Source organism: Arachis stenosperma, chromosome 3 (assembly GCF_014773155.1).
Source record: "Arachis stenosperma cultivar V10309 chromosome 3, arast.V10309.gnm1.PFL2, whole genome shotgun sequence".
NCBI lineage: Eukaryota > Viridiplantae > Streptophyta > Magnoliopsida > Fabales > Fabaceae > Arachis > Arachis stenosperma.
Genome location: NC_080379.1, coordinates 33,708,127 through 33,735,669, shown reverse-complemented (window position 1 = coordinate 33,735,669; position 27,543 = coordinate 33,708,127). Strand labels below are relative to the sequence as shown.

The 27,543-nt window shown below is 35.0% G+C and overlaps 2 protein-coding genes across 3 annotated transcripts; both read left to right on the top strand.

The window, feature by feature from the left end:
• The first annotated feature begins 382 nt into the window (after window positions 1-382).
• On the top strand, window positions 383-2,528 carry LOC130970832 (uncharacterized). Of its 2 annotated transcripts, none has more exons than XM_057897028.1 (4): window positions 383-748; window positions 1,135-1,624; window positions 1,729-1,836; window positions 1,949-2,528. In XM_057897028.1, the coding sequence occupies exons 2-4, from the start codon at window positions 1,604-1,606 to the stop codon at window positions 2,111-2,113; spliced, it is 294 nt and encodes a 97-aa protein (XP_057753011.1). In that variant the 5' UTR covers window positions 383-748; window positions 1,135-1,603; the 3' UTR covers window positions 2,114-2,528. The 2 variants fall into 2 exon arrangements, with proteins under 2 accessions (XP_057753011.1, XP_057753010.1); XM_057897027.1 differs by having other exon boundaries at window positions 1,936-2,528.
• A 1,073-nt stretch (window positions 2,529-3,601) lies between these two features.
• LOC130967304 (phosphoenolpyruvate carboxylase, housekeeping isozyme) lies at window positions 3,602-11,250 on the top strand. The gene is made up of 11 exons (XM_057892121.1): window positions 3,602-3,798; window positions 4,119-4,312; window positions 4,850-5,241; window positions 5,379-5,463; window positions 6,076-6,298; window positions 6,564-6,667; window positions 6,761-6,854; window positions 7,042-7,196; window positions 9,057-10,055; window positions 10,145-10,531; window positions 10,636-11,250. The coding sequence occupies exons 2-11, from the start codon at window positions 4,148-4,150 to the stop codon at window positions 10,930-10,932; spliced, it is 2,901 nt and encodes a 966-aa protein (XP_057748104.1). The 5' UTR covers window positions 3,602-3,798; window positions 4,119-4,147; the 3' UTR covers window positions 10,933-11,250.
• The last annotated feature ends 16,293 nt before the right edge of the window (window positions 11,251-27,543 follow it).

The window sequence follows — 27,543 nt, the reverse complement described above, 5'->3', positions numbered from 1 at the left end:
TTATGTTTGATTCAATACATTAGATTTTGAATACTTGAAGTATTTGAAATTGTCTAATTGTTTAATTGTATTAATTGTTGCATTGATGACTGTTTTGCTACGATTGTTTAATAATTTTTTAATTTTAGTTCAATCTAGTTTAGGTTTGAATAGAATTAGAATTTTAATTTTGAATCTGTTTCAAAGTTAGTTCAGTTTAATTTTCTAATCTTAGTGGATTTAGGTTGATTAAGTTTTGTCTGCTTCAATATAATAGATTTTGAATGCTTGAAGTGTTTGGAACTGTCTAATTGTGTTAATTGTTGTTAATTGCTGCGTTGATGAATGATTTATTGAGAAATTGTTGCTGAGATTGTTTGATAGATATATGTAGACCTGACGACAGGAAGAGGTACTGCTGATCAGGCTACTGGTTGTGGTCGTAGCCGTGATCAGGGTAGAGAGAGGGTTTCTTTCGGTACTCCCGAGACTTCCGGATCCTCTCTATCTACTCCGACCACCCTGGTCATGCCACACGTTACAGGTTTAGTAGACCATCTGTTCATCATGGTACCCAACCCCAACTACGTGCCTCTGTCCACGGCGACGACACCGCCTCCAATCGCTCAGCAGCCCACATCCACGGCGACGCCGACTCTAGTGGCGGATGCCACGGCTCGGAATCTAGCCATGGAAGTGAGGCAATAGATGATGCCCCTCTACCACCTCCCATCATACGGTTGCGCATTTGGCCTGATGGCGGCACGAGGTAAGTAACACGTTCAATGCTCATGTATTTTCAATTTATGGTTATCGCTAAAAGTGTCTGAATTATTTCTAGTTTAGCTAATTTAAGTGTTAATTGCTGGTTATTGTTTTTTAGTTTTAATTATTATAATTTCTGTTATTGCTGAAAGTTCCTGAAAATTGATTCCTATTTAGTGGATTTAGGTTGATTTGGATTGTTGGTCATTGTTTTATAGTTTTATTGATTATGATTCCTATTATTTCTGAAAGTTTCTAAAAATTGATTTCTGTTTAGTAGATTTAGGTTGATTTGGATTGCTAGTTTTTGTTTTCTAGTTTTAATGATTATGATTCCTGTTTTCTAGATTTAATGATTAAGGTTATTTCTTATTTGTGGGTTGTTGTTAGGTTTTTGACGAACCCAAACACATGTATTTAGGAAATGACGAATGTCATCAAGCTAATACACGACCAGCCTTGGTCCAGCTACACGAGATCTCCGCTGAGACCGGGAAGGGTTGGTTTGAGAAATAGGCGGTAATTACTTTCATTGTTTCTATTTCAAACCTTTTTAGTTGGTTTATATCCTCTATCTGCTTAACTAAATTTAAAGCTTCTTTGTTGCAACTGCACTTCATTTGGGATACTGAGTACGACTTGGCCATCCGAAATATATTCGACCATAGAATGGGTCGCAGCTCCAACAGATGCTGGGTGATGTTCGTCATGGGCGGGACCAGCGAACAGGATGGCTCTGACCGGAGATAAAGAAGGGAATGTTAGCTCATTGGGAGACCAATGCGGGGTTCATGGATCAGCGTGAGCTAATAGGGTATCAGCCAAGTCGTCCAAGTACACTGGCGGCTCGGTGACCTTCATGAAGACTAAGGTCAGGCTGGTATGTAGTTCTTTTAATTTTGTTAATAACTTCATTATTTTATTTGTTTTGCATATCATTACTAGGCATTCTAATAATTTTGTATTTCAATGCAACTTGTGTAGTCGAAGTCGTTGGACCGCGAAGCCACATTGGCGGAGACATTCAAGTACACCCACACGCTGAAAGAGAACAAAGTGAGATTTGTTTATCAACAGTCTCAGAACCATTATGTGAGTAAACATACATCTGATTATTTTCTGCTATGAAATTGTTAGAAATTAACTGTATATCTGTCTTACTAGTCACAGTAACTTGTATTAATTGCACAGAAATCCTACACAGAGAGACTGGAGGCCACAACTCAACGGTCTCAGCAAAGCCGATGGCTCTGCGGCTTTAGTCGTCGACCTCGATGCGGTTTGGCGCAAGACCGCCTCAGTCCTATACAAGAACCGTGTATATGGGATGGAGTCATTCTTTGCCAGCAGCCTCCCACCTCGACATTGAGGCCGTCATCAGGCTCTGCCACCAGTCAAGCCATCCAACTCGAGGAAGGCGTGGATTTAAGGCTGCAAGTGCAGGAGCTTCAGCGCAGTCTTCATTAGCAGGCTCAGGAGTTTAACAATTGTCGGGAGAGGTATCAGGAGATCCTCACTCACGTGACGTCTATGGATGAGCTCAGACTGGGGTTTAGGCCTTAGGGAGTCGCTGGAGCGGATGCAGCGTATGGAGGCTCAGATAGAGGTGTACCAGGACCAGATGTGCACCACTAGCATCGACCTTGGTGGTGGCAGCGGTCCTGCTGGTAGCACACGGACATCGTCGCTGCCTTCTGCGCTGCCGACTCAGGGCCACGGGACTGACAACGACTACCTGGATCTGTAGATATTAATTTTTTGTTTTATTGTATTTATTTGATGTACTTGACTTTTAATTTATTTGAAAATTGTATTATTTATTTTAAATAGAAATGCTTCATTAATTATGAATTGACCACTAATAGTGGAATTTTCTAATTGTGTGAAAAAAATTAAATTTAAAATCAAAATTGACAATTTATTTCAAATTTAAAAAAATTGACATTACTGTCGAAATTACCGTTAGAATAATTCGACGATAATATGACACGGAACAATATTTTTTAGCGCCAACACTACCGTCGGAAAAAATCTGCTACAGGTAATCCGTCAGAGAATTCGACGGTAATTACTGTCAAACAGAATAAATCCGATGGTAAATATTTACCAGCGAGGTTTATACTGTCCGATTGTTTTTTACTATAAATCTGATGGTACTCAATATTTTTCTTGTAGTGGTAAAGTACTATTTTGATCCCCAATATTTTCTGGCTGCAACTGTATTATAATTTCTTATATTATTTCTGATATAGTTATAGAATGTTCAAATAATTAAATCGGTAAAAAACTGAAAAATAATTAAAAGAATAAATATAATTTTTTTATTTATTAAAAAAAAAGGCCAAAAAATTTTAATATGAATTTTAGCAGTGTGTTTTACTTAAAAATAAAAGTTTTTGGTGTATATATAGGTAGATAAACGTTGCAGGCAGGTAACGTACTAAGTAAACATACGATCAACGTATTGGACATGCAGGTAACGTGTGCCACGTGGTGCACATCCATTCAACATGTAACGTGTTGCAACACACAGGTATTGGATTGCTTTTTAATACTTCCACAATTCTGAAAAATACTCTAAATATCCATATTTAAACAAGAATTTAGATTCTTTAAAATTTAAATTTTATTTTAGAAAATAAAATTTAATTTTTTACTATTTATTTTATAAATGGAACAAAAAATATAAAAAAAATTATTCAAAAATAAAAAATTACACTTTACTTTTTAAAAAAAATTCAACATTTAGACACCGTTCTTTTTTACATATCTAAAATAATTTCCGAAGAAAAAAAAAGCCATTTTTTTAGGCGCATTTCTGTACTGGCCCACTACTACACTCGCTGAGAGTGAGCAAGTTAGCAGACTTTTCACTGTTCAGCAGCTGATTTCCATATAACGACTCACCAGTCACCACCACTCTGGAGTCTGGATCTGGCACTCTTTAACGTCTACTTGCTCCATTTCTCTCTCCTTCTCACCCATTCTAAATTCTCATCATCGTTTTCTTCTTATTTCTCCCTCTTCTGACAACTTTATTGGCCCTTTACACAGGTACTACACTATTACACTCCAATCGCTGCTTCATCACACGTCTAATGAATCCGAAAGTTACAACTTTCAGTTTTCAGTTTTTCATTTTCACTCTTGTTACTGTTCCATGTGCACTTTTTCTGTATGCCGAAGTACTATCAACTAACACGATTCATCTGAATTTTGGTCTCAATATCTCCGTTTGTTTTCTTCTCCATCAACTGTTTTGGCTCTCTTCATAGTTTGACTAAGATGGTTCTCGATTTGTTTCATGATTCCATGTTCCGTAATTCCTTTTCTTCTCGTGAATTTTGGTTTTTGAGGTTTGATTATGCTGGCAGGCTAGGGGAGGAAGTGAAAGGTTGCTGCAATGGCAAAGAAGTTGGAAAAGATGGCATCCATTGATGCCCAGCTTAGACAGCTGGTTCCGGCAAAAGTGAGCGAAGATGACAAACTGATTGAGTATGATGCTCTGCTATTGGATCGCTTCCTTGATATTCTTCAGGACTTACACGGAGAGGATCTGAAAGAAACGGTGAGTTTCTTTTTTCTGATTTCAACTCCTTGGAATTTGTTTTGGATCATTTTTCATTTTATAAACTTGTATGTGTTTACTGGAGCTTGTGATCCCAAATGTCTCAACTTTTGGAACAAAAGTACAAGTGTGGAATCAAAGCTTACATATACCAAAGAATTCTGGAATCTGGATACTGATCTTGAAAAGTGCTAATGAGAAAGAACTTTACGATGCTTTTGTCAGTGATAAAATTTGTATTTGTGCTTGACACCCCTAACCTGAGTCATTTTCTGATATTGAAAATTTAGCTGTTTTAAACTTTTAATGGATAGAGATGAGACTGCAAACTTTTGGTGTGAGGCCCTTGGTTAACATTTTGGCCTTACGAGTGGCACTTTGCTTTTGGTGTTTGGAGGTTCTGCTGAGGATCAAATTTGGTGTTTACTCCTTTCCTATTCTTATGTATACTAGATTATATGCTTCCCTCTAATTATTTATTGAATTCAGATATTTTAGAAACTGTTTCAGATTGATGAGTTATTTGTTATTCTGCAGGTTCAAGAAGTATACGAGCTTTCTGCTGAATATGAAGGAAAACACGACTCTAAGAAACTGGACGAACTTGGAAATCTGATAACTAGTTTGGATGCTGGTGATTCAATTGTCGTCGCCAAATCCTTTTCTCATATGCTTAACTTAGCCAACTTAGCAGAAGAGGTCCAGATTGCTCATCGGCGAAGGATCAAGTTGAAAAAGGGAGATTTTGCTGATGAGAACAATGCAACTACTGAATCAGACATTGAAGAAACACTCAAGAAGCTTGTAGTGGAATTAAAAAAGTCTCCTCAGGAAGTTTTTGAAGCACTGAAAAACCAGACCGTTGATTTGGTTCTTACAGCTCACCCTACTCAATCTGTTCGTAGATCTTTGCTTCAGAAGCATGGAAGGTTTGCTTTTAAATTTTATGCTTTGGTTTCTCTCTCTCTCTCTCTCTTTCTCTCTCCCATCTTGTTTTGGTTTTCTTTTCTAATTTATTTTGCAAAATAAAGAAATTTAGCTATTAATCTATTCTTCATCTATACAGGATACGAAACTGTTTAACTCAATTATATGCCAAAGATGTAACTCCTGATGACAAGCAGGAACTTGATGAGGCTCTACAGAGGGAGGTGAATATCAAAATCCTTCCAATTTGATTTTTCCAAATCAGATCATTCTTTTTCTTGGTATCCATGGTCTACACTTCTCTGTTAAACTAAAAAATACAGAATGGAAATTTCGTTCCAACGAAAATTTATGTTATTTTATTTAGATAACCCTGAACAATGAGGAAATTATTTGGTCCATAATATGATTGTTGGAGTTGCAGTTCAGGAATTGTTTATATCTGTGCTATCTGTGTCTGATTTTTCTCTTTCCTTGCTTTTAAAACAAGCCATCAGTAGCTTAGTTTTTGGGCATTACAGCCAGCAATGAAACCCAAAAGTGACTTTTGTGTAGTTTTTTCAGTTGGCTTCCTCTATGCAAGTAAACATTTATTGCATTGCAATGGGAATCTTCATTGGTACGAATAACTCCTAACTCCTGGATGGGACATGGATTGACATGTTTTACTTGCAATCAATCTTATGTTGGGACCTGTTCTCCATGTGATTTCCTTTAAAATCACATCAATGCCTTTGTTTGAAGTTAACATGCAGAAGTTCAAATGATAGAAGAGATGATGCTCAAGTAAATTGTATTTTATTAATCAATTTCATTTGTTAATTCTGTTCATGTAGATCCAAGCTGCCTTCCGTACTGATGAAATTAGGAGGACTCCTCCAACCCCACAAGATGAGATGAGAGCAGGGATGAGCTACTTCCATGAGACAATTTGGACTGGTGTACCCAAATTTCTACGTCGGCTGGATACAGCTTTGAAGAATATAGGGATAAATGAACGTGTCCCTTATAATGCTCCTCTTATTCAATTTTCTTCTTGGATGGGTGGTGATCGTGATGGTATGGTTCTAATGTTTGACCAAAAGTATATTTCTTACTATAGGGAGAAATGGACAGATCTGCATAATTATCTTTAAAATACAACAAAATCTGGATCTGCCACCATGTTTGGAAATTATAAATTCTTCAAATTTATCATACCAAATGTGGATCTTAGCTAGGTACTTTCAGTTAATTTTGTGTCTTTGTGACATGTTTCACATTTCTCTTAATCTTCTCTAAGAATGAAGTTAAAATGCCTCTGACTATGTTCAATATGATGCAGGCAATCCAAGAGTAACTCCTGAAGTGACAAGGGATGTTTGTTTATTGGCTAGAATGATGGCTGCTAATTTATATTATTCCCAGATAGAGGATCTTATGTTTGAAGTAATTATCAGCTCTTTAAAATAATCATTGTGGGTGGTTTATTACTCTTGCACCATTTTGGCATTTTGCTTAATTGCAAACTTGTATCTGTAGCTGTCAATGTGGCGTTGCAATGATGAGCTGCGTGTACGTGCAGATGAACTTAACAGGTCTTCCAGGAAAGATGCAGTTGCAAAGCACTATATAGGTGTTCACTAAATTCCTTCCTATAGTTCAAGATATAGTTTAGGAAAATTAGTTTATTTAATAAGAACCTCCATATTACAATGTCAGCTGTTATTATGTAATGTTAGTTATTGAAATATTGCAGAAAATGCTGTAAATTTTTTAATAGGTTTGTTTAGTTCACTTACTAATACTCTTCTTAATGACAGAGTTTTGGAAAGTCATTCCCCCAAATGAACCATACCGTGTTTTACTGGGTGAAGTAAGGGATAGGCTTTATCAGACTCGTGAGCGATCTCGCCATTTGCTAGCACACGGGCACTCTGAAATTCCAGAGGAAGAAACTTTTACCAATGTTGAGGAGGTATGTATGTCCATTGTTAACTTTCTTTACAGCAAGTAATAAATTGGCTCTTACCAACTTTCCCTTTAACTTCTACCATCTGGTGTATCCGTTCTCTATCTTTTTTTTAATAACGTAATATTCCCAACTCTTGCAATTCATGTGTTTACTCAACCATTTAACATCTCCACTGGTTGTTTATTAAGTTTGTAAGCACCTCCCTGGCCTCCTTTATTTCTTAATTCAGTGCATTAAAAAATAAAAAGTAAAAAACAAATGTAAACTTTTTTTTTAACATGGAAACAGCTTTTGCACTTGTGGGAAGCTTTTTATATACTTTCATGGATCTCTCCATGTGGGAGCCTTGTACATTTATCCACCTTTTGTTTTTGGATTTTCATCAATACTTACCCTTGTTATGAGTTAATTTGGTCCTTAAAATTTTGGCCCTGAAGAAGGATGTAATTGAGATAAAAAAGTTCGTGTATCTTGGATTTTCCATGTGGGATTTGGGCATGTGTGGTTTTATAATATGTTGAGCTCTGGTGTATGAGCATTGTGTAATATTAAAATATAAATAATATTAAATAATTACTTAACTAAACATAATTATGTAGTATTCTTTTTTTAATCCAAACATAATGTTGTCATGTTATTGAAGATAAGAACTATATTTGTCAAATTCAGATACTTACCCTTGTTATGAGTTAATTTGGTCCTTAAAATTTTGGCCCTGAAGAAGGATGTAATTGAGACAAAAAAGTTCGTGTATCTTGGATTTTCGATGTGGGATTTGGGCATGTGTGGTTTTATAATATGTTGAGCTCTGGTGTATGAGCATTGTGTAATATTAAAATATAAATAATATTAAATAATTACTTAACTAAACATAATTATGTAGTATTCTTTTTTTAATCCAAACATAATGTTGTCATGTTATTGAAGATAAGAACTATATTTGTCAAATTCAGATACTTTAATTACATCTAAATGCAAAATAATATTTTGCTTCTACTTCAACTTTTGCTTTTAAAGAAATACTTCCCCAACCGTACAACCAAACTAGCTCATTGCCTAGAAGGATAAATTACGACGCGTGTGGTGAGATTGGAATTGGATTTTCTTTGTAAGAGGTGTGGTGTTGATATGCTTTTCTTATTTGGTTTGTTATGCTTTTGGCTTGCTGCTATTATTTTTGAAGATCAGGGTGGAGGTTATTGTGCACTTGAGCTATTTTGGTGATGCTATTGAGTGGATCTTTTGGTGCTTCAAAGGAGCTATTCATTAGGATAGGAACCTTAATCTCGGGTGGTATATTGTTGTTCAAACTGTTTGTACTTTTGTGTTTTTAGGATTATTTTAGGTCAAAAGCAACCATGTTTGCAGGGATAGATTTGGATAGGGAATCGAGGTTTTTTAGGTGTTGGTTGTTAATAGATTTGGGGTGCTCGGGTCGCTAAAGGTGTTTGATTGTGTACTACAATTATCATGCATGTGTATCCTCTGTCTTTAGAGGTAGTGGAAAACCTAAACATGAAGTGGTCAAATGAGATTTCTATCTAAACATTCTCACTATAGATGACACATGGTAGGATACAATGGTATCGTTTGATCTATGTAGTAGACCTTACTTATTGGGATAAGGCTTTGTTTTTGTTGCTGTTGCTTACTCATCAAAAGAAAAAAGATAAAAGTTCATTTTGATGTATCAAACATTTAGATCCATTGCATTGCATGTCAATTAATAGCTGCCTTGTCCTTTGATGTCTGAAAATACTTGGTGAAAATTTATGTAGTACCTGAAACCTAATACCCATAAATATCATTCTGCAGCAGATAACTTATATTTAAGATACTAACGAAAGTTCAAATCTTGTACAGTTCTTGGAACCCCTGGAACTTTGCTATAGATCACTCTGTGCTTGTGGTGATCGGGCAATTGCTGATGGAAGCCTTCTAGATTTCCTTCGGCAAGTATCTACTTTTGGATTGTCACTAGTGAGGCTTGATATCAGGCAAGAGTCAGACCGTCATACTGATGTGTTGGATGCCATTACCAAGCATCTGGAAATTGGTTCCTACCAGGAATGGTCAGAAGAGAAACGGCAGCAATGGCTTTTGTCTGAATTAAGTGGCAAACGGCCACTGTTTGGGCGCGACCTTCCCAAAACTGAAGAAATTAAAGATGTTTTGGACACATTTCATGTTATTGCTGAACTGCCAGCAGATAACTTTGGAGCATATATCATATCAATGGCAACTGCACCATCTGATGTGCTTGCAGTTGAACTTCTGCAACGTGAATGCCATGTCAAGCATCCACTAAGAGTTGTCCCATTGTTTGAGAAACTTGCAGATCTGGAGGCAGCTCCTGCTGCTTTGGCTCGGTTGTTCTCCGTAGAATGGTATAGAAACCGAATCAACGGAAAGCAAGAAGTTATGATTGGTTATTCTGATTCAGGTAAAGATGCTGGAAGGTTCTCTGCAGCATGGCAGCTATATAAGGCCCAAGAGGAACTTATCAAGGTAGCTAAAGAGTATGGTGTTAAGCTAACAATGTTCCATGGTCGCGGTGGAACTGTTGGGAGAGGAGGTGGTCCGACCCACCTTGCTATCTTATCCCAACCTCCGGATACAATCCATGGGTCACTTCGTGTAACTGTCCAAGGTGAAGTTATTGAACAATCATTTGGAGAGCAGCACTTATGTTTCCGAACACTTCAACGTTACACTGCTGCAACTCTAGAACATGGAATGCATCCTCCAATCTCACCCAAACCAGAGTGGCGGGCTTTGATGGATCAGATGGCTGTCATTGCTACAGAGGAATACCGCTCTATTGTATTCAAAGAACCTCGATTTGTTGAGTACTTCCGTCTGGTAAGATATAAACTGCAAACATCAATTTGTATTTTTCATTTTCTCTCTATTAACCAGTTTTGTATTTAACTCAACCCTCTAAAATGCAGGCTACACCAGAGTTGGAGTATGGCCGCATGAACATAGGAAGTCGACCAGCAAAGCGAAAACCAAGTGGAGGCATTGAGACTCTCCGTGCAATACCTTGGATATTTGCCTGGACACAAACAAGGTTTCATCTTCCGGTGTGGCTAGGCTTCGGGGAAGCATTTAGACATGTTATTGGGAAGGATATTAAGAATCTTCATATGCTGCAAGAAATGTACAATCAATGGCCTTTCTTCAGGGTCACTCTTGATTTAGTGGAAATGGTGTTTGCCAAGGGAGACCCTGGCATAGCTGCCCTGTATGATAAGCTCCTTGTTTCACAAGATCTATGGTCGTTTGGGGAGCAGTTGAGGACCAAGTTTGACGAAACCAAGAAACTCCTGCTTCAGGTAAACGCTAATCCCTTTCTAAAATGTGCTACAAGCATCATTCCAGTTGAATCTATCAATGGACTGATACTCAAAGCTCATTTTCACTTTTGCTTTACTATCAGGTGTGTGGACACAGAGATCTTCTTGAAGGGGATCCATACTTAAAACAAAGGCTCCGCTTGCGTGATTCTTACATTACCACCCTTAACGTTTGCCAAGCTTACACATTGAAACGTATCCGTGATCCGAACTATAACGTGAGTTTGCGACCGCACATCTCAAAAGAGTATATAGAGATAAGTAAACCTGCTGATGAACTTATAACACTGAACCCAACAAGTGAATATGCTCCTGGTTTGGAAGACACCCTCATCCTCACCATGAAGGGTATTGCTGCTGGCATGCAGAACACTGGTTAATGGAGTTTCTGTCTGCCTTTGTATTTGCATATTTCTTATATTGTTTTTCCAGAAATCATAATTTAGTTTGGTGTGTGTTATTTCCTTTTTCCCTGCCTTGTATCCATCATTCCATCGATAAGTTATGAAATATGTATGTTCCTTCCTTTGACGTACAATATAATTTGGCTGCGGTAGAATTCCAACGATAGCCGTCAATAAAATTGACTTACTCCATGAACGCAACGAATTGTTATGTTCTAAGAGGAAACTATCTTCCTGCACTCAACATTGTGTCTGATGTGTGTATTTTGACGGTGAAATTACACTCTTTATCTATTCTAGTGGTTCAACGTTCAACCTATTATCTTTAAGAAATTAAATTTTATATATTTATTTTTGAAATTTTAAATTTGATATTAATAATTTAAAATAAAATAAAAATTTTAGAAATTATTTAACATTTAGAATATATAAAATAAATAAAATTAAATTAAATAAGGCATGATAAAAAAGTTATTATATTATTATGTATAACAAAAATATAAAATTAATATGAATATTTACAAATATTATTCATAAAACAGTCATTTATAAATGTTATTAAATTTATTTTTTTAATTCTATTTAATTTGAAACAAATATAAAAATCTAAATTCAAAGTATTTTTTTTAATTAATTAAGAGTAATACTCCAAATAGATTTTCAAAGATTTGGCGGTCCAATAGATTTGTCCCTCATAAATCTCGAGTCCTCAAGATTATTAGATATATGCCATATAGCTCCCCAAATTAGGTTGAATCGGTTAACACGACACTCTCTCCTATGTGGAGGTTGTAGGTGTGACGGGTTAGGTAAAGCAACACGCGTTGCGCTCATGACATATTAATCTCTAGACACGTGGCTAAAACGACGTCGTTTTGAGGGGACAGATACGTTCCTACCTTTTTAGTCATGATATTCAACCTCCAGCTAAAAGATTTTTTAGTCATTTTTGTGTTTCGAAAGTTGTGGTTTCTTTTTGTGTGGTCCCAATGATGTAAAGAATTTGTAGTTTATGTTTGAAAGTGGTTATGAGTTTTTATTAGTAAAAATCTTGCATGAAACATTAAAATAATATGAATGTCTACTTTTTTGGGTTTAGAGCTTTTTGTTCTTTGCTGAAAATCGTGCATAAACCATTAAAAAACTGTAAATTTTTAGTTGCTTGGCTTGGTAGTGAATTAATATTGTCTGTAAAGAAGAAAGATTATATAGAGCCACTGATGAATGAAAATAAGGTTAAGAGGAGTCTTATGGTCATTTACAATAAGTACGGCAATCCTAGCCACAACTACAAGACTTGTAAGAGAGTTCCAACAATAAAGAAAGGCATAAAAAAAAGACCAAAGCTCAGCGTAAGTCGGCCCTTCAAGAGGAATGTGCACTGTTTCAGAGTGCACCCAACATTGACAACAAGAGACTACTAATGATTCTGAGGTTAGCCTTTAACTCTTTTAAATGTGAGGATTTAGTTGTCCATGTAATATATTTTATGAGGATTTAATTGTCCCTTTTATAACTTTTATAAGGGTTTAATTGTACACTAAAAGGTGGAATTGTGCATGTTTTATGCAACTGTTATTCCATGTTTTAGTCTAATCAAGTTTCGGCAATGAATATCCCACAATCCACAAGCACAACTATAGTTAGTGCTATTTCTATTGCTAACAATGTCAACTCTATTATTATATCTACTATTTATGAAATATATCAGCCATTGATATTGGTCTAACATTGTGTAGGAGCAATCATTCAAGGTAATCAAAAAGAAAAAGTCCAATCAAGGCCTTCATCAAACAAGCCATTAAATCTAGCTCTCTTTAGGAAGAAAGAAGTTATTTTTAGGCCTGCACAAGCTCTTCACCCACAATTTGCCTCACAATCACAAATAGTTCAAGTGCCAATTGATCTTCTCTCTGCAAAAATAAGGACAATAATAAACACTGGACTAGCCTAAAGAATGTTAAAATTTTTAGGCCTAGGTCTTGGCATTAGAATATTGATCTCCTTAGGTTAAATGGATCATGACCTTAATTTTTTTGGATTTAAAAACTTTGATTTGGATATGCTGTTTTGGTGGATATAATGTTATTTTGGGGATGATATTTTTTTTTGGTAAATATGATGTTATTTTGGGGGTGATGATTCCTTTTGGATTTAGCACAGTAGTGTTGTACCTTATGTTTTTAGGGTGAATTTGGTCATATTTTAGATTTAGGTGATGCAATTTCATAAGTCTATTGATGTACTTAACTCACTTTGAGTAATATTTATTATCTATGTTAATTATGTTTCACTTTGGATTACATATTGTGCTTTTATCATTGATGTGGTTGTTTATCAGATTTTACAAATATTTAAAACAACCAGATAATATCATTCATTGTAAACAAACTACATACTTACAATAATGGTTCACACTTCACAACTAACTTCATTCATGGTAAACAAACGACATTACATTTACAGTAATAATTCTAGTTCACCTAGTACCATTACACAAGACAGATACAACTACTCCAAACATAAACCCAATAAAAGAAAAAGCAAACATCTCTAAATAGACTAACAACAATTCTAGGAGACTCATGCTTCTCCAATGCTAAAATTCTTTTCTCCAAGTCAATCAATCTCTGCTAAAATTCTCCTGTAAAAAAATATTCAAGAAATGAAAACATTTTCTTTTTGCGCAGAACAAATCAAAGCAACTGTAAGAAGGAGATAGCAATTACCCTAAAATTTGGGCATCCTAGAAACAACCGATCAGGATTCTCCATTGTTCTAGACTTGAATATTGTTACATACAAATTGGCAATTACACTTGGAAGCTTTCGGTGCTATTCATTCTGCGTTGTGCTAGGGTTTTGTTTTGTTTCAGGGTGAATAATTAGGAATTCTGGACAATTAGAGTTTGGGATATGTTAAAATTAAACAACATCCAAGGACCAATTTGTTCTTATCATTTAGAGTAATTCCAATGTAGTGACACCTCACTTACATTAACCGTCTACGTCAGAAGTGTCGTTAGTCTTACTAATAGAAGGATGTAACGTGTCCACGTTTCATTTTTTGAGGGACCTAATTGTTACTTTTTTTTTAAGGGTCTAACTTGTCCGAACACAAAATTTTCAAAAACCTAATTGTCACTTTACTCTTCAATGAATATAATGAGTGGAGAACAGCCCAATGAGGGAGAATGTTATTATATGGGTCATGTGAGGAAGGTGTGTGACGCATCCATGGGCCTGTATAGTGACAGTGGGCATTCATAGGCCACATTAAAGCAAGGTTGTGAGAATCGGACCAGTTATTAAACTAGTCAAGTGACTGGTTCAATAGTTTAATGATCCAATCAAAATTGAACCAATATTGAACCGATTTAGTTAAATATACAATAAAATTATAAAAAAATTCAATATATAATAATAATAAACTGAATTTTCTTAATAGCAGAAGATTTTCTTACCAAACATTTGTTCCTTGGTATTATTCATAAGCACATCTTAATCTTAGATTCATTGAACAATACATTGCCATGGCAATTGATTGTTACAGCTTCCATATGCAGCAATCATAAAGAGGGAGAACCATTAAACAGAGGATGGCCATGTCTCCAGTAGAACCGTGTCAAATATTATCACAATTGTCGTTTCTTTTAATCAAGAGAGGCAGCAAGAATTAAAAAAAATACAGTATCAGAAACTCGAATTCAGTACTTTCACATATCAATAAAACCTCAGCAACAAGAAGAAATAAGAGATCAGAGCTTAATTGTGTTAGATGATGAAGAAACAGAGGAAGAAAAATTTAATCTAATCGCAGATCTAGTCCACTAAATCTGATCTGCGACACCAGTGGTGCAGTGCTCCGAAAACCGAGATGAGCAAACGGCAACTACATCGCCGCAGAAAGGAAGCAAGCGGACTTCTCTGGCGCGTTTCTCCGATAGTGGCTAAACCATCTCCACTCTTGGCGGCGGTACTCCCTTGGAATCGCAACAGTGGGATTATGAAACCTATCTGGGAGGAGATCGCAGAAGAAGATGAGGCTGGTGTGGTGGAACTTGGAAGAGAAATTAGGGTTGAGGTGTGGTGGCTGGTGAATGAGGAAATTGGGTCTCGCTGTTTGCATAGGGGGTTGGGTAATTGGGTTACCAGGTCAGCTATGTGTGTAAGTGGGTTGGACTCATTTAGTTTTTTTTTTTTTTTTTGCGCCAAAACGGTGCCGTTTTCTATCTATTATAAAAAACTGATACTTTTAAAAACCCTGCCAATTTGGCCGGTTTATCGATTAATTACCGGTTTAACCAATTTTTCATTGGTTTTTTAGATTGGTTTTTGAGATTAATCGGACCGATTTAATAATCGATTTTCGATTAACTCAATTAAACCGATCGGTCCGATCCGATTTTCAGAACCTTGCATTGAAGATTGAAGGCAACAACGACTATTAGAGTTTCGTTGTGCTAACAAAAGTTGGATTTGGATTTTAGAAATTTTGGTTTTTAGTTTTGGAAAGTATACAGCCCCCATGTATTGCAGTATTGGTTCTGTGACTATTAAATGAGCTAGATCAACCCGTTTAGGCCTAGTTTGCTTAAGGACTTAGCTAATATGAGTCAATTCATTTATTTTTTGTTTATTCATGGGACTTAATCTGGATTGGTCTATAAATAATTTTTTAATTTATAAAAAACTATAACATTAATGTTTGGTATAATTTTTAAAATTAATTTATAATTATTTAAAAAGTTATTTAAAATATTTATGAAAAAATTTTAAAAATAAATTTTTTTATAATAAAAATTTTTTATTTTCTTTTTTCAAAATAAATATTTTTGTGACTAAAATACCAAATACAAAATAATTTATTTAAAAATTATTTTTAATATAAGTTCTTAGAATTTAAATTTCATTTTTAAAAGAATTAAATTAAATTGTTTATTTATGGCTTTTAATTTTTAAACTTAGGCCATTTGTGGCCATCCTGACAAATTATATAGATTACGAATTATATAGATTGACCTATCTGTTTTTTACTTAAAAGAAATACATAGAAAAATCTTGTTTAGAACCCAAGAAAAAATATTGAATTAAAGAAAAGCACTTGTGGGTCAAAAACGTAAACAACATAGAATTTTTTTTTACTAGGTGGATTAGGTATTCAAGTCGGATTAGGAGGAAAAATTGAAGGAAAAAAAAGTGATTTCTTTTGGAAAAAGTCAAAAAAAAAAACGTACCACGCATTTAACTTGCTATTTTTTTTTAGTTAATAGGATCGTGTTTATTTAGCGTCTTGTTTTTGCGGATTTAATTTTAGAGATAAAAATTTTTCTATTTAAGGTGAATAATCAGACTTACTCAACAGGAGAGGGGGAAGGAGAGACCGGGTGTGGGGTGGGGGAGAGGAAAAGGAAAAAGAAAAAGGGGAGGATATTTTTGTCCAAAAAAAAATAAAAAAAGAACGATTTTAATACGAAAAAAACATTAAGGACGATTCTAAATCGAAAATTAGATCAGGAACGGGTTCGATTTCGACCCTCAACGTGAGGGATCAAAACAATACTTATCCCTATATAAATTATAATTTTAGCAATGCATACATATAATATATAACAAGGTTAACATAATGAAAAAGTGGATTAAGTCATTGCTATATGTCTGTGATTATTATTTTCTATTTTGCTACACATAAATTTAAAAGACAATTTTATGATCCTGAAGCAAGATTTATCTTCTTCTGTTGGTTGGTACGTGTCATGGTTAAACCTAAAATTTGTATCCCTTTGATTTTATTTTTTATACACAGTTGCTGCTGTTGGTGACAGTATTTGCTGTTGTGGGTCCAATTCTTTTTTAGAATTTGTCTTTGAACAAACATTGTAATACGTGTTAAGTAGATCATGATAAAATACTAATGGAATGTTAATTAAATGAATTTGGAATAACCAACTTGAGTTGGTCGAGTGGTCAGCTCACTCATCCGCTTAAACAAGTGTCAGGAGTTCGAATTCCACCTTGTATATGCAGCAACTCATTGGTCAGCGGAAGACCTTTAAATGGAGCTTAGATCCGTGACGGATTAATTCTTAACCTGTCGGGTTGGTAAATACCGTTTGGGTAAATAAAAAAAAATCTGGAATATTAAATTATTTTAAAAAGTATTTATTTTATTATATTGTTGCTAGATCTATGTCACTTGTACAATGGGCTTTGAAGGTAGATTTTATGTGGGCCATTATGTGAATGTGTAATACACTTATGGGAATGGTGGTTGGTTTGATGCACGATATTCAATTTCAGGGACTAAAATGAGTCACTTAATGTAAAGTGAGAGATTAATTTGGTGCATCTACAACGATGACATAATGGATGATACGTGGATGAATACTGTTGTAACACGTGGCACAAACGGACACGTGGCCAAATAACAGTGTGACACGTGGCACAACCATCCACGTCAGCATGTCACGTGTCACTAGTCACCACATCATCATACTATTACATGTGGCCAAATCATGAAGTGACACGTGTCACTTACAGTCTACGTCATCATGCCATGTCATCACGTCGTTAATGGAAAATGGGTCAGGGACTAATATGGTGCACTTTTTTAAATCTCAGGGACGTAATTGGTGCAATTGAAATCTTAAGGACGATTTTAGTGCACGACGTCAATCTCAATGACCATTTTGGGGTTTAACTTATTTTTGACTTATTAAGAGTCAATTTTATAATAATTGGTGTTGAAGACTGTAGAAGACAAATTGATATAATAGAGTTTTAGGGTATTTGTCCCCAATGAGTAATTTATAAGTTTAGAGTAAAACTCCACCCAATTCCTAACCATTATCAACCCTCCCTCATCGATTGAAAAATGACAATATAGTTTCTAACCACTAACTTTGTTAGACTTTCTGGTCCTTCTGTTAAACTCTTCGTTTAGAGTTAACAGATTTTGTCTTCGTATAATGTTCACTAATTACGTGTCATGTTAAGAAATCATTCCAAAGGACAATACGCTGCAATAAAGTAAGACAAGTAAACCCTCATAAAGCAAATAAATTGAAAAGCAAATTAGCCCAATGATTCTTAGGGTCAAGCTTAATCCGTCATACACATTACTAAGCACATGCTCTATAAGAAAATTACTTAGTATCATCGAATTTACCGGAAAAATAACGAAAAATAATCCGTCAGTAATAACCGTCGCAAGTAATTAATTATCGTCAAATTTTTTAATCCGACGGTAACTACCAGCGGATTTTATGACGGATCCTATACATAAAAACTATTTAATTACCGAAAAAAAAATTTGCCAGTAATTTTGGTGCTCCACTATTTTCTTTCCCGTCTAATTACCGTCAGATTTTTTCTCAGATAATCCGATGGTAAATTCAATTTTTTAAAAAAAATTAATACAATTAGTGGTCATTTTTTATTTAAATTCATTTTTTGCACAATTAGTAGTCAAATTCTAAATAATAAAAACCAAATGTGGTAAATTAAATATCAAGTGTAAAGATAAAATGAAAAGTCAAATAAATAAAATACAATGAAGGAGTTTAGAACAAAACTCTAATCACTAAAGATCCTGAGACTCATTACCACTAGCAGTGCCACTGCTATTGGCGCGCATCTAATCTTGTACACTGCCATCTATTGCTCCATCTGCTGAAATTGCTCCAGCTCCCGCCTCCACTCCAGCCTAAAGGAATCTGTGTCTGACACGCATGTGGGGTTCTCCTGATACCTCTCCTCAGACTGTTGTAACTGCTGAGCCTATTGATGAAGTCTCTGGGTGAGCTCCAGCACTTGCTCCCTCAAATCAACACCGTTCTTGGGATTGATGGGCCAGCTGGTGGCAAAGGCAGATGAAGGTCTTAATGAGGAGGTGCAAAGGTGGTCAACGAAGAACAATCCCAACCCGTAAAAGCGATTCTTGTACGAGTTAGATGCATTCTCGCACCAAACTATGTTAGGATCGACGGCTGATGCAGTGGAGTTGTTGCCGTCGTCTTCAGTATGCTGAGATTGCTAGGTTGCAGCCTCCAATCTCTGCGTGTAGGACTCCTGTGTAACATATGTTATGATTATGATTGCAATTAATTGAAAACTTTGTATCACATGATGTTTACTCACATAATGATCCGCAAATCACTGATAAGTAAATCTCCCCTTTTTCTCCTTCAAGGTGTGAGTATAACTAAAGGTCTCCACCATCGTCGCATCATGATCCAACGACTTAGACTACACATGTTGAAACAATATGTTAAATCAAGTAATAATGACGTTATATTTCAAGAACAAAATGAACTTAATAACAAAATAAAACAAGTTACATACCAACCTGCCTTTGTCTTCATAAAAGTCGTTGACCCATCAGTATACTTCGACGATCTGGTTGATGCCCCATTAGCTCCATTTGAGAGACGGTGACGCCTAAACCCCACATCAGTCTCCCAATGGACGTACAACTCCTTCTTAATGTCCGGGCAGAGACAAATAGTGAAGTGGTCGAACCTTTCATGTATGTCTTCCATCATCTATGAAGGCGCCTAGCAATCCGATGGTCGAAGATCTTCCTTATCATGGCATCGTGAATCTTGTCCCATATAAATTTTTCCTAATCTCAGTAGAAATCTTCTTGTAGCCTATCCATGGGTGGTCGTACATCAACTTAATGACATTGGTACACTTCTGTGTATATGCATTGTTATTTATCGCAAACCTATCAATGAAAAACTTAAATTATATTTATAATTTTTAAAAATTTTGGCAGAGTTTCGGCTATAATTAGAAGGCGCCTAAAACTCTATCCATCAACAATTCGCTTAACAATTCACAAACAAACCATTATGGCAATATACAACACAAAATTAGTAGCAATATCCATCAACAATTAGGAATTCTCAAACACTTTCAGCAGTTCAAACCTACTAACCCAAATTGAACCTATCTTAATAACCTAAATTCACTAAAACCAAAAAATTGAATCTAACTAAAGTAAAGTAACTACATTGCCTGTGGCATCCTAGGGATAGTCGGAATAAAAGGCGATGACCGAGAAATTTTAGGAGTACCAGTGGACACCCTTCCTCTACCCCGACCTCGAGGCCAATTCATGACACATCTGCCTATTGTCATGTTTGCAAAGAACTAGAAAACAAACACATAGGTCACAAAAATAATATAAAGGCAAACAAAGAATATTCGCAAGTTAAAACAAACAAAGAAGTCAACAAGAAGCATAATGACATTCAGGCATGATAATCGAGTGTTTGTGAAGTGGAACAATGAATGACAAACAAAGAAGTATATCAAAGCAAAGTGCACAAACTTGATAATCAAAGTAATAATCAATATGAACGAGCATTACCAAGTATATCACATTTTCATGGTGTTCCTACATCAAAGTATCAAAGAAACCCAATATTCATCTGATTTGATTTTAAAACAAACTTACATAGCACAAAGTATAAATTCTTGGTACACTTAACAAATTATAAATGTTTGTTAGCTGAATTTATAAAAGAAAATAAATTGCAATAAACATCAAAAACCATGAGCATTTGTCATTCACTATAAATTTCAATAATTTCAATCTCAAATCCAATTTAATATAGACTTGTTGGGACTGCTTAGCTCTTATGCAACAAAAGCTAATCAACATATAATGAGAGATAAGGACACTTTTGACTATAAAAGGAACACATAGATTATTATTCATTGACATTTTGGTGCATTCGGATCTTTTGTCATTTTTCTTGCTTTTGATTTTTTTTTCTTGGGTTTAATTATAGTTTCAGCTTCTGATTTCATTACTTTTAATTGCCTTTTACTACTAAGGTGTTTGCTAAGTGTTTTCAAGAAAATATAGTTAAAAGGAAGGCAAATCAAGTAGCAAATGAAGGTTAATTATGAGGTAATGCATTACATCAAGAATTAGGAGCCATGCATCCAAGATCAAGCCATGCAAGAGGCAACAGAGGATGAGGTGTGACACACCCTGGAGAGCCAAACAAGGGCGTGCCACACCCTGAACCATGAAGCACAGGCGTGCCATTCCCTATCCAAGACAAGCAAGGCGTGCCACGGGACATGGAGTGCGTGTCACGCATGAAGGCAAGCAAGACCCCTGAGAGCAACTCAAATCAGGTGTGCCACATGAGGTACAGGGCGTGCCACGCCTTGGCTTAGCCCAACAGGGCGTGCCATGCCCCAGACTAGGGCATGCCACGCTAGAAAAGGGGTGTGCCATGCCTGTCCAAGATACCTAGCTCAATTTTGCTTCCAGTGCTGAATTCTCAAGGCCCAACTTCAAAGATTTGACTTCAAATTGAATATTGAAGAAGATTTTATAGTTAATTAGTTTTGAATTTGATTTGATTATGTTTTAAATTAGAGGATTTGAATTAATTAGAACTTATCTTGATTATTCTAATTGAGAGAAGATTAGGTTTTTAAGATTTGAATTATAGAAAACCTAGGTATAAATAAGTGAATTGTATTCACAGCCGAAACGTAGCTCCTCCGCAATACTTTCTCTTTTGATTTTGCACCCAACATGAGTCACTAAACCATTATCAAAGAGGTAGGAGCTATGTTCATGTTTCGATGGTTTATTAATCTAAGTTATAAAGAACCTCGACAAGAATAACAAGAATCAGGAGAAAACCAAGTTCAAAGATCCCTAACCTTAACCAACCTATTAGTTAAAATCATATCAACAAAAAAAAGCTTAACAGTAGAAAATAATATACAATATAAAGAGGAAACAATAAAATATAGAAACAAAAAAACAGAAATGAAAAATGAATACCTAAAATGACAAGGAGTGCTCTTGACGAGCATGACATCGATGCCGTTCTTGGTAGTGTAGGAGGCAGATGTAGGATGTGGATGCAGGACGCTCACCACAGCTATTCCTTTTGGTGTTGTTGATGCAGAACACTCACCGCCAGAGTTACATCAAAGCTTGCCTGAGAGGGGGCTGCTGCCAAAGATGGGAGAGACAAGAGGGTTAGAAAAAGAGTGAAATATGAAAGAGTGAGGAGAGTGAGTCTAATTCGAAATGAGGGGGAGAGGCATCTACCAAAGATGAGATAGATGAGAGAGTTGAGAGAGAGTGAGAGACAAGAGGGTGAGAAGAAAGAGACTGTAATTTGAGACGAGGGAGAGAGGGTTCCAAGTTCAAATTTAGGGCAAGATGCAGCATTCAACTAATTAAGTTTACTGTCGGAAAAATCCAATCCTAAATCCAACGGTATTTGTCAATTTTTCTTTTTTTTTTCCAACTATTGCCGACGAATTTACCGTAGGAAAATCAAATCTGCCGGTAAATGTTTGCCTGAGGAATTTATTGCCAAATTCACCGCTAACTTACGATCCTAAATTCGACGATATTCAGCGTTTTTCTTATAATGATAGTGTACATCTTTCTCTTTTCATAGAGCTCTAGATATCACCAACCGTCTTATCAACATTAAATATTTAGAACATTAAAATGCAACTCCTAAAACTCAGTGCTATATCTATTTAGTAATTATAAAAAAAACTTTAATCAAAACTCAATTAATATACTAAACAATTAATCATGCGCTATCAATCAATAAGTTGTGAAGAATAAAGAATATAACATGATGACACAGTCAAGAAAAAATTCATAATAAGTTGCGTCTCTATTTCCAAATTCTAGACCCTTACGGCCCGTTTGATGACACATATATATTGTTTGTTTAATAGACGCAAAATTATCATAGACACGGTGACATATACATAGATACAAAATACATATTTTTAGTGTCTCAGCTTTAACCTGTGACACACATTTGAGACATAGACACGATTTTTTATTTCCACATTTGTCCTTATTATCTTTTTTTATTTCCATTTATACACTTCTCCTTTAAATCCTAATACACTTCTTTTTCTCTTCTTTCCTACCTTCTTCCTCACTACCTCCTTTCTTCCTCCATGCCTCCTACCCCAACCGCCTCCTCACCTTCTCTGTCCCTCTCCACCGCCTCCATTTCTTTGTCCTTTTTTGCTGCCTCTCCTCCTCCTCCTTTCCCGCTACCTCTTTCACTGCCACTCATCATCTTTCTTATCTCCACTGCCTCTGCTTTGCATCTATCTTTGCCATATCCATCGTCACCGCTTCTGTCGCACCTCCCTCACCCTCTCTCCCTCATAGATCTACCTTCATCTCTCTGCCTCTTCTAGTTTCGCCTCCGTTTCTCTTCTACAATTTCTCTGCATCTCTTCCTTGTTAACAGATCTATCTAGTTCTCTTCCTTGTGTTTATATATTAAATTAGATTGGATCTGAATTTTTTTAATTTATTCTTTGTTTGCTATTATTAATAGTTGTAATTTGTATTGAAATGGTGGTAGAGAGGTGGTTATGGTAATAACTTGAACTGAAATAATGGTAAAGAGGTGGTGTTGATGGTTTGTGACAGGGATAGCATTGTTATTTTGTTAAAATGGTAAATTGTAAGTAGTGTTATGTCCTTGAGTACCAAACAAGTTCTCAAATTTCATGTCTCATTGTGTCTATATCATTTCGTGTCTTTGTGTCTGTGTCTTATTTGTCTCTACTCATTAACCAAACAAAGCCTTATATAATAGGAGGGACACGGAATTCAAGTTGTCCTCCCCTATTTTTGTTTCCAACCTCTTAGATACAAACCAAACACACTCTTAAGGTTCTTCTATGTTAAAAAAGAGTGCAAAGCCAAAGTGGATTGAATTGTATTTTAAATCTTTTTATTTGAAAATATATTTAAAAGGGTTCTTAACTCTTTGACTTGTTTGCAGCTGAAATATACGTTAGCGTATTCAGATTGTAATCTTGTTTTAAGTTTGTCAAAACTAAAAAACAAACCTTTAAAGTAGTTTCTAAAATATCTCAAATCCTTTCAATAAAAAGTTACTTCTGAACTTTAAATAAACTACTAAACAATATATGAATTGTAAATGTAAGAGATAATAGTATAGGGAGAAAGTATGACAATATATACTGTTAGGCTTAAAATTCCTATGTCTTGTCCCTAAGCAACTTGAGAGTTTTAGTATTTGAATAAGTGTACAAAGATATTATTTTTCAGAGCCTTTTTAAACTACAATTTTGACTCAGATTGCATTCCAACACAACCTAAGAACGTTGGATATTATTTCCTTAAACCTTCTCAAGACTACAAGGTGACTTAATTAGATACCTCACCAACCTAAGAACGTTAGGTATTATTGCTTCAAACATTTTCAGGTTAGGAGATGACTCAATTGGATACCTTACCGTATAAGAATCTCAGTTATTCTCTTGAGGTTCTCAAGCAAGACTCAGATCAAACCGCATCTTGACTTAAGAATATTAAATATTCTTTTCTTAAACCTTCTCAAAAATAGGGATCATAGAATAATCTAGAATGTGAAGTTTAGAGACTTATAAGATGAACCAGTAGAAAGACGTCCTCAACTTCTACAACTCAGTCAACAAATACTTTTAAGTTCTATAAGACTGTGGTAAGATACATTACAAGGAAAACGGTGAATACTGTCGGATTCATCAAATAAATTTGCCGGTAATCAATTTGCCGTCGAATTGACCGTTGTCTTAAAGTTGACGGTATATCAAAAACTGTTTATTGGCAGATTTTTTCGTCCAATGCTAATTATCGGCGGATCTTTCGTCGGTATTTTCAATGGATTTGTCAAGACTAAGTTGATGATTACTGCGGATTAATTCGATAGTGGTGCCATTTCACGTGTTTAGGCGCCAAGTTACCATCAGATTAATCCATCCGTAAATTCTACGGTAGTATTTTTTATTTTTTGGGCACAGTTAAGTCAGATTTAGTAGTCAAATTAAAACTCTTGTTAACAAAATTGTTAGCAGAAATCTAAAATAATCAGAAATCAACAAATTATTTTATTAAAAATAAATGGTCTAAATATAATAAAATATCAGAGAAGTAGAATCCAACGAAGTAGAAAAACAAACAAAAAATGTCGACTTTGGGACGATGATGAACTATTGGTCCACTGGACACGCTTGTAACGCCATAGGGGTTGACGGGGTAGTCGGGTAGTTGTGGTAGAAGGAGATGACTGAACAGCCGTAAGGGATTAAGTGGAAACCTCTCTCTACCTCTGCTATCTGTCGTCATGTCTGCAAAAAAAATATATTATTATTAGTTATTAACACTAATCAACATATAAACTATATGAATCATTCAACATTTAGATTATTTAAAAAAAATTTGACATAATCTCTCCTAAAATTAGACATATATCTATTTTAATAATTTCTACAAATCCAAATAACTTCAATCCATAACATCAATCAAAATACAATTAAATTCACCACATTTTCAACAGAATATATTAACTTATTTTCATACTAAAATTTATAATATATACAATGTTGTGCATATAATATTATAATATCGAACACAACAATTTATTCAATTCAATTAAAGTTAATATGAAACACAACGATTTATTCGATTAAGATAAAGTTAATAATTAATGACATGACGCCGCCAAATATGCACCCATCAAGTAGTGTTTACCATTATAGAAATCTAGAAATAATTCCGTCTATGAACATTAAGCACTGAGTACATATATATTATGCCTATTATTATTAAAGTTATTTAATAAACTTTGATACAGTTACCAAATTCCTAATGAACTAAATGATGATGACGATATGCACACTAGTAAACCTAAAGGCTAAGGCTGCTAATAAGAGTACTATTTATGTCAACAGGATAAAAGAGAAATAATAAATAAAAATTCATGTCACCTTATTAGTATTAACGTTAATCTAAACCTCTTCCACTTATATTAACCAACAAGAGCTTTTTAGTTTGGCAACTTACTATATTCATTTTATATATATGTGGAAGCCAAACCACTACAAATAGTTTAGCCACTTTGGACAATTTATTGTATATAACCTATTAGGATAACATTTATCTATCTCTAATCATCCTCAAAGTAACTTGGCCTAAATTTCACAAAATTTATTATTTATTATCATTTGATATTTTAAACCCTAAATTAGCATATAATCAATCAAATTCTAAATCTTAAATTAACTTAACCCTAAATCTTAAATTAGCATATAATAATTAAATTTTAAATCTTAAATTAACATATAAGTAAATCCTAAAATAACTTAAACAAGGAAAAGGAGGGACTATGGACCTTGAGGGGCAAAAAGGGAAAGAAGAACAAAGACAAAGGAAGAGTCGCGTCAATACTGCAGGGCAATGGCGTCGGTGCTGAATGGCAACGACGGCGATGCAGTGATACTGGCAGAGAAATGGAGACAGAGAGAGATAGAGTTGCGGCTAGTACCAGAAGAGAAGACGAATTGGCTGGTTTCTGTGAGAGGGAGAGGCGGCGGCAAGAGATCGGGGCCAGGGCAGAGGGGCTAGAGTAGCGGGGATGGGGGAAGGGCTAGAGAAAGAAAGGGAGAAGAGATGTTAGAGAGAGAAAAAGTTTTGAAGGGGGTCAGGGTTCACACTTTCAATTTTAGGGCTTATTACCATCGAATTTACCGTCGGTAACTCATAGTAGGTCACCAAAACTCATCGTTTTACTAAAATGGCTTACCGTCAGATAAATCTGACGGCAAAGCCCACGTTAAAGTTCATGCCTATTTACCTTGTTTTACCTCTAAGTATTACCGGTGAATTTATCATTGAAATCAGAAATCCGCTGGTAACGATTTGACTAAAAGAATTCTATATCAAAACCGTCCTTAAATCCGTTAGTAAAGTCGACGGTAATGCGTGATATTAAATCCGACGGTACTCAACACATTTCTTGTAGTGATAATATAAGTGAATCAAAGACTGGTCTCATAATTACAAAAATGTCATTTGTTCTAAAGATGTAAATCAAAGAACTACTTAGATTACAATTCGAATAACTAAATTTTCTTATAAGACAGAAGAATAAAGAAGAAAATAATCTAAGAACAAGAGAGATATGAAAATAACAGCACTTTGTTCTCAAAATCGTTCTTCTTTTTGTCTTCAAAGGTCTAAATCTATTTTATATAGACAAGGAGCATTGAAAATCTATTGAAAATTCTTCTTCTACTGTGTCTTCACATTTCTTAAAGTAGTGTAGAAAGTCGAATCGCTTTTAATTTGTGTCAACGCCGTTTGCCAAGAATATAAACTTTGTGTACCTTGTTTAAGATGAAAGAGAACTTTTCCAAACGACTTACCTATTTTAGTATGCATTTTATGTTTGAATATTAGAAGCACAACAACTTTTTTGAGGCTAGCAATTTTTCACTTTCAATCATTTCGCAAATAGAAGTAAAATGTGCAAAATTTTAGGATTTGTAATCTCATTTCTGAAATATTTATTGAGCTTCTAATGTAATCAGATTTGCGTGAAACTAATTCTAAAGTAACTACGTAATTTCTGAAATATAATTTTGAGATAATCATATTGTTCAACTTATCTTTTAAAATTATTTTAATTTAAATTTAAATTATTTAGATTTAGATAATAACTAATTTGATTTTAATAATTACAAAAAATTATTTAAGTCCTTGATACAC

What these genes read in the sequence shown, in the direction of transcription:
- LOC130970832 (XM_057897027.1), top strand. Translation starts at nt 1,604, where the DNA reads ATGAAGACTAAGGTCAGGCTG. An exon ending in TGAAGACTAAGGTCAGGCTG is followed by an intron (nt 1,625 to 1,728) that starts GTATGTAGTTCT and finishes CAACTTGTGTAG; the next exon opens with TCGAAGTCGTTGGACCGCGA. An exon ending in AACAGTCTCAGAACCATTAT is followed by an intron (nt 1,837 to 1,935) that starts GTGAGTAAACAT and finishes TTAATTGCACAG; the next exon opens with AAATCCTACACAGAGAGACT.
- LOC130967304 (XM_057892121.1), top strand. Translation starts at nt 4,148, where the DNA reads ATGGCAAAGAAGTTGGAAAAGATGGCATCCATTGATGCCCAGCTTAGA. An exon ending in GAGAGGATCTGAAAGAAACG is followed by an intron (nt 4,313 to 4,849) that starts GTGAGTTTCTTT and finishes GTTATTCTGCAG; the next exon opens with GTTCAAGAAGTATACGAGCT. An exon ending in TAGAGGATCTTATGTTTGAA is followed by an intron (nt 6,668 to 6,760) that starts GTAATTATCAGC and finishes TTGTATCTGTAG; the next exon opens with CTGTCAATGTGGCGTTGCAA.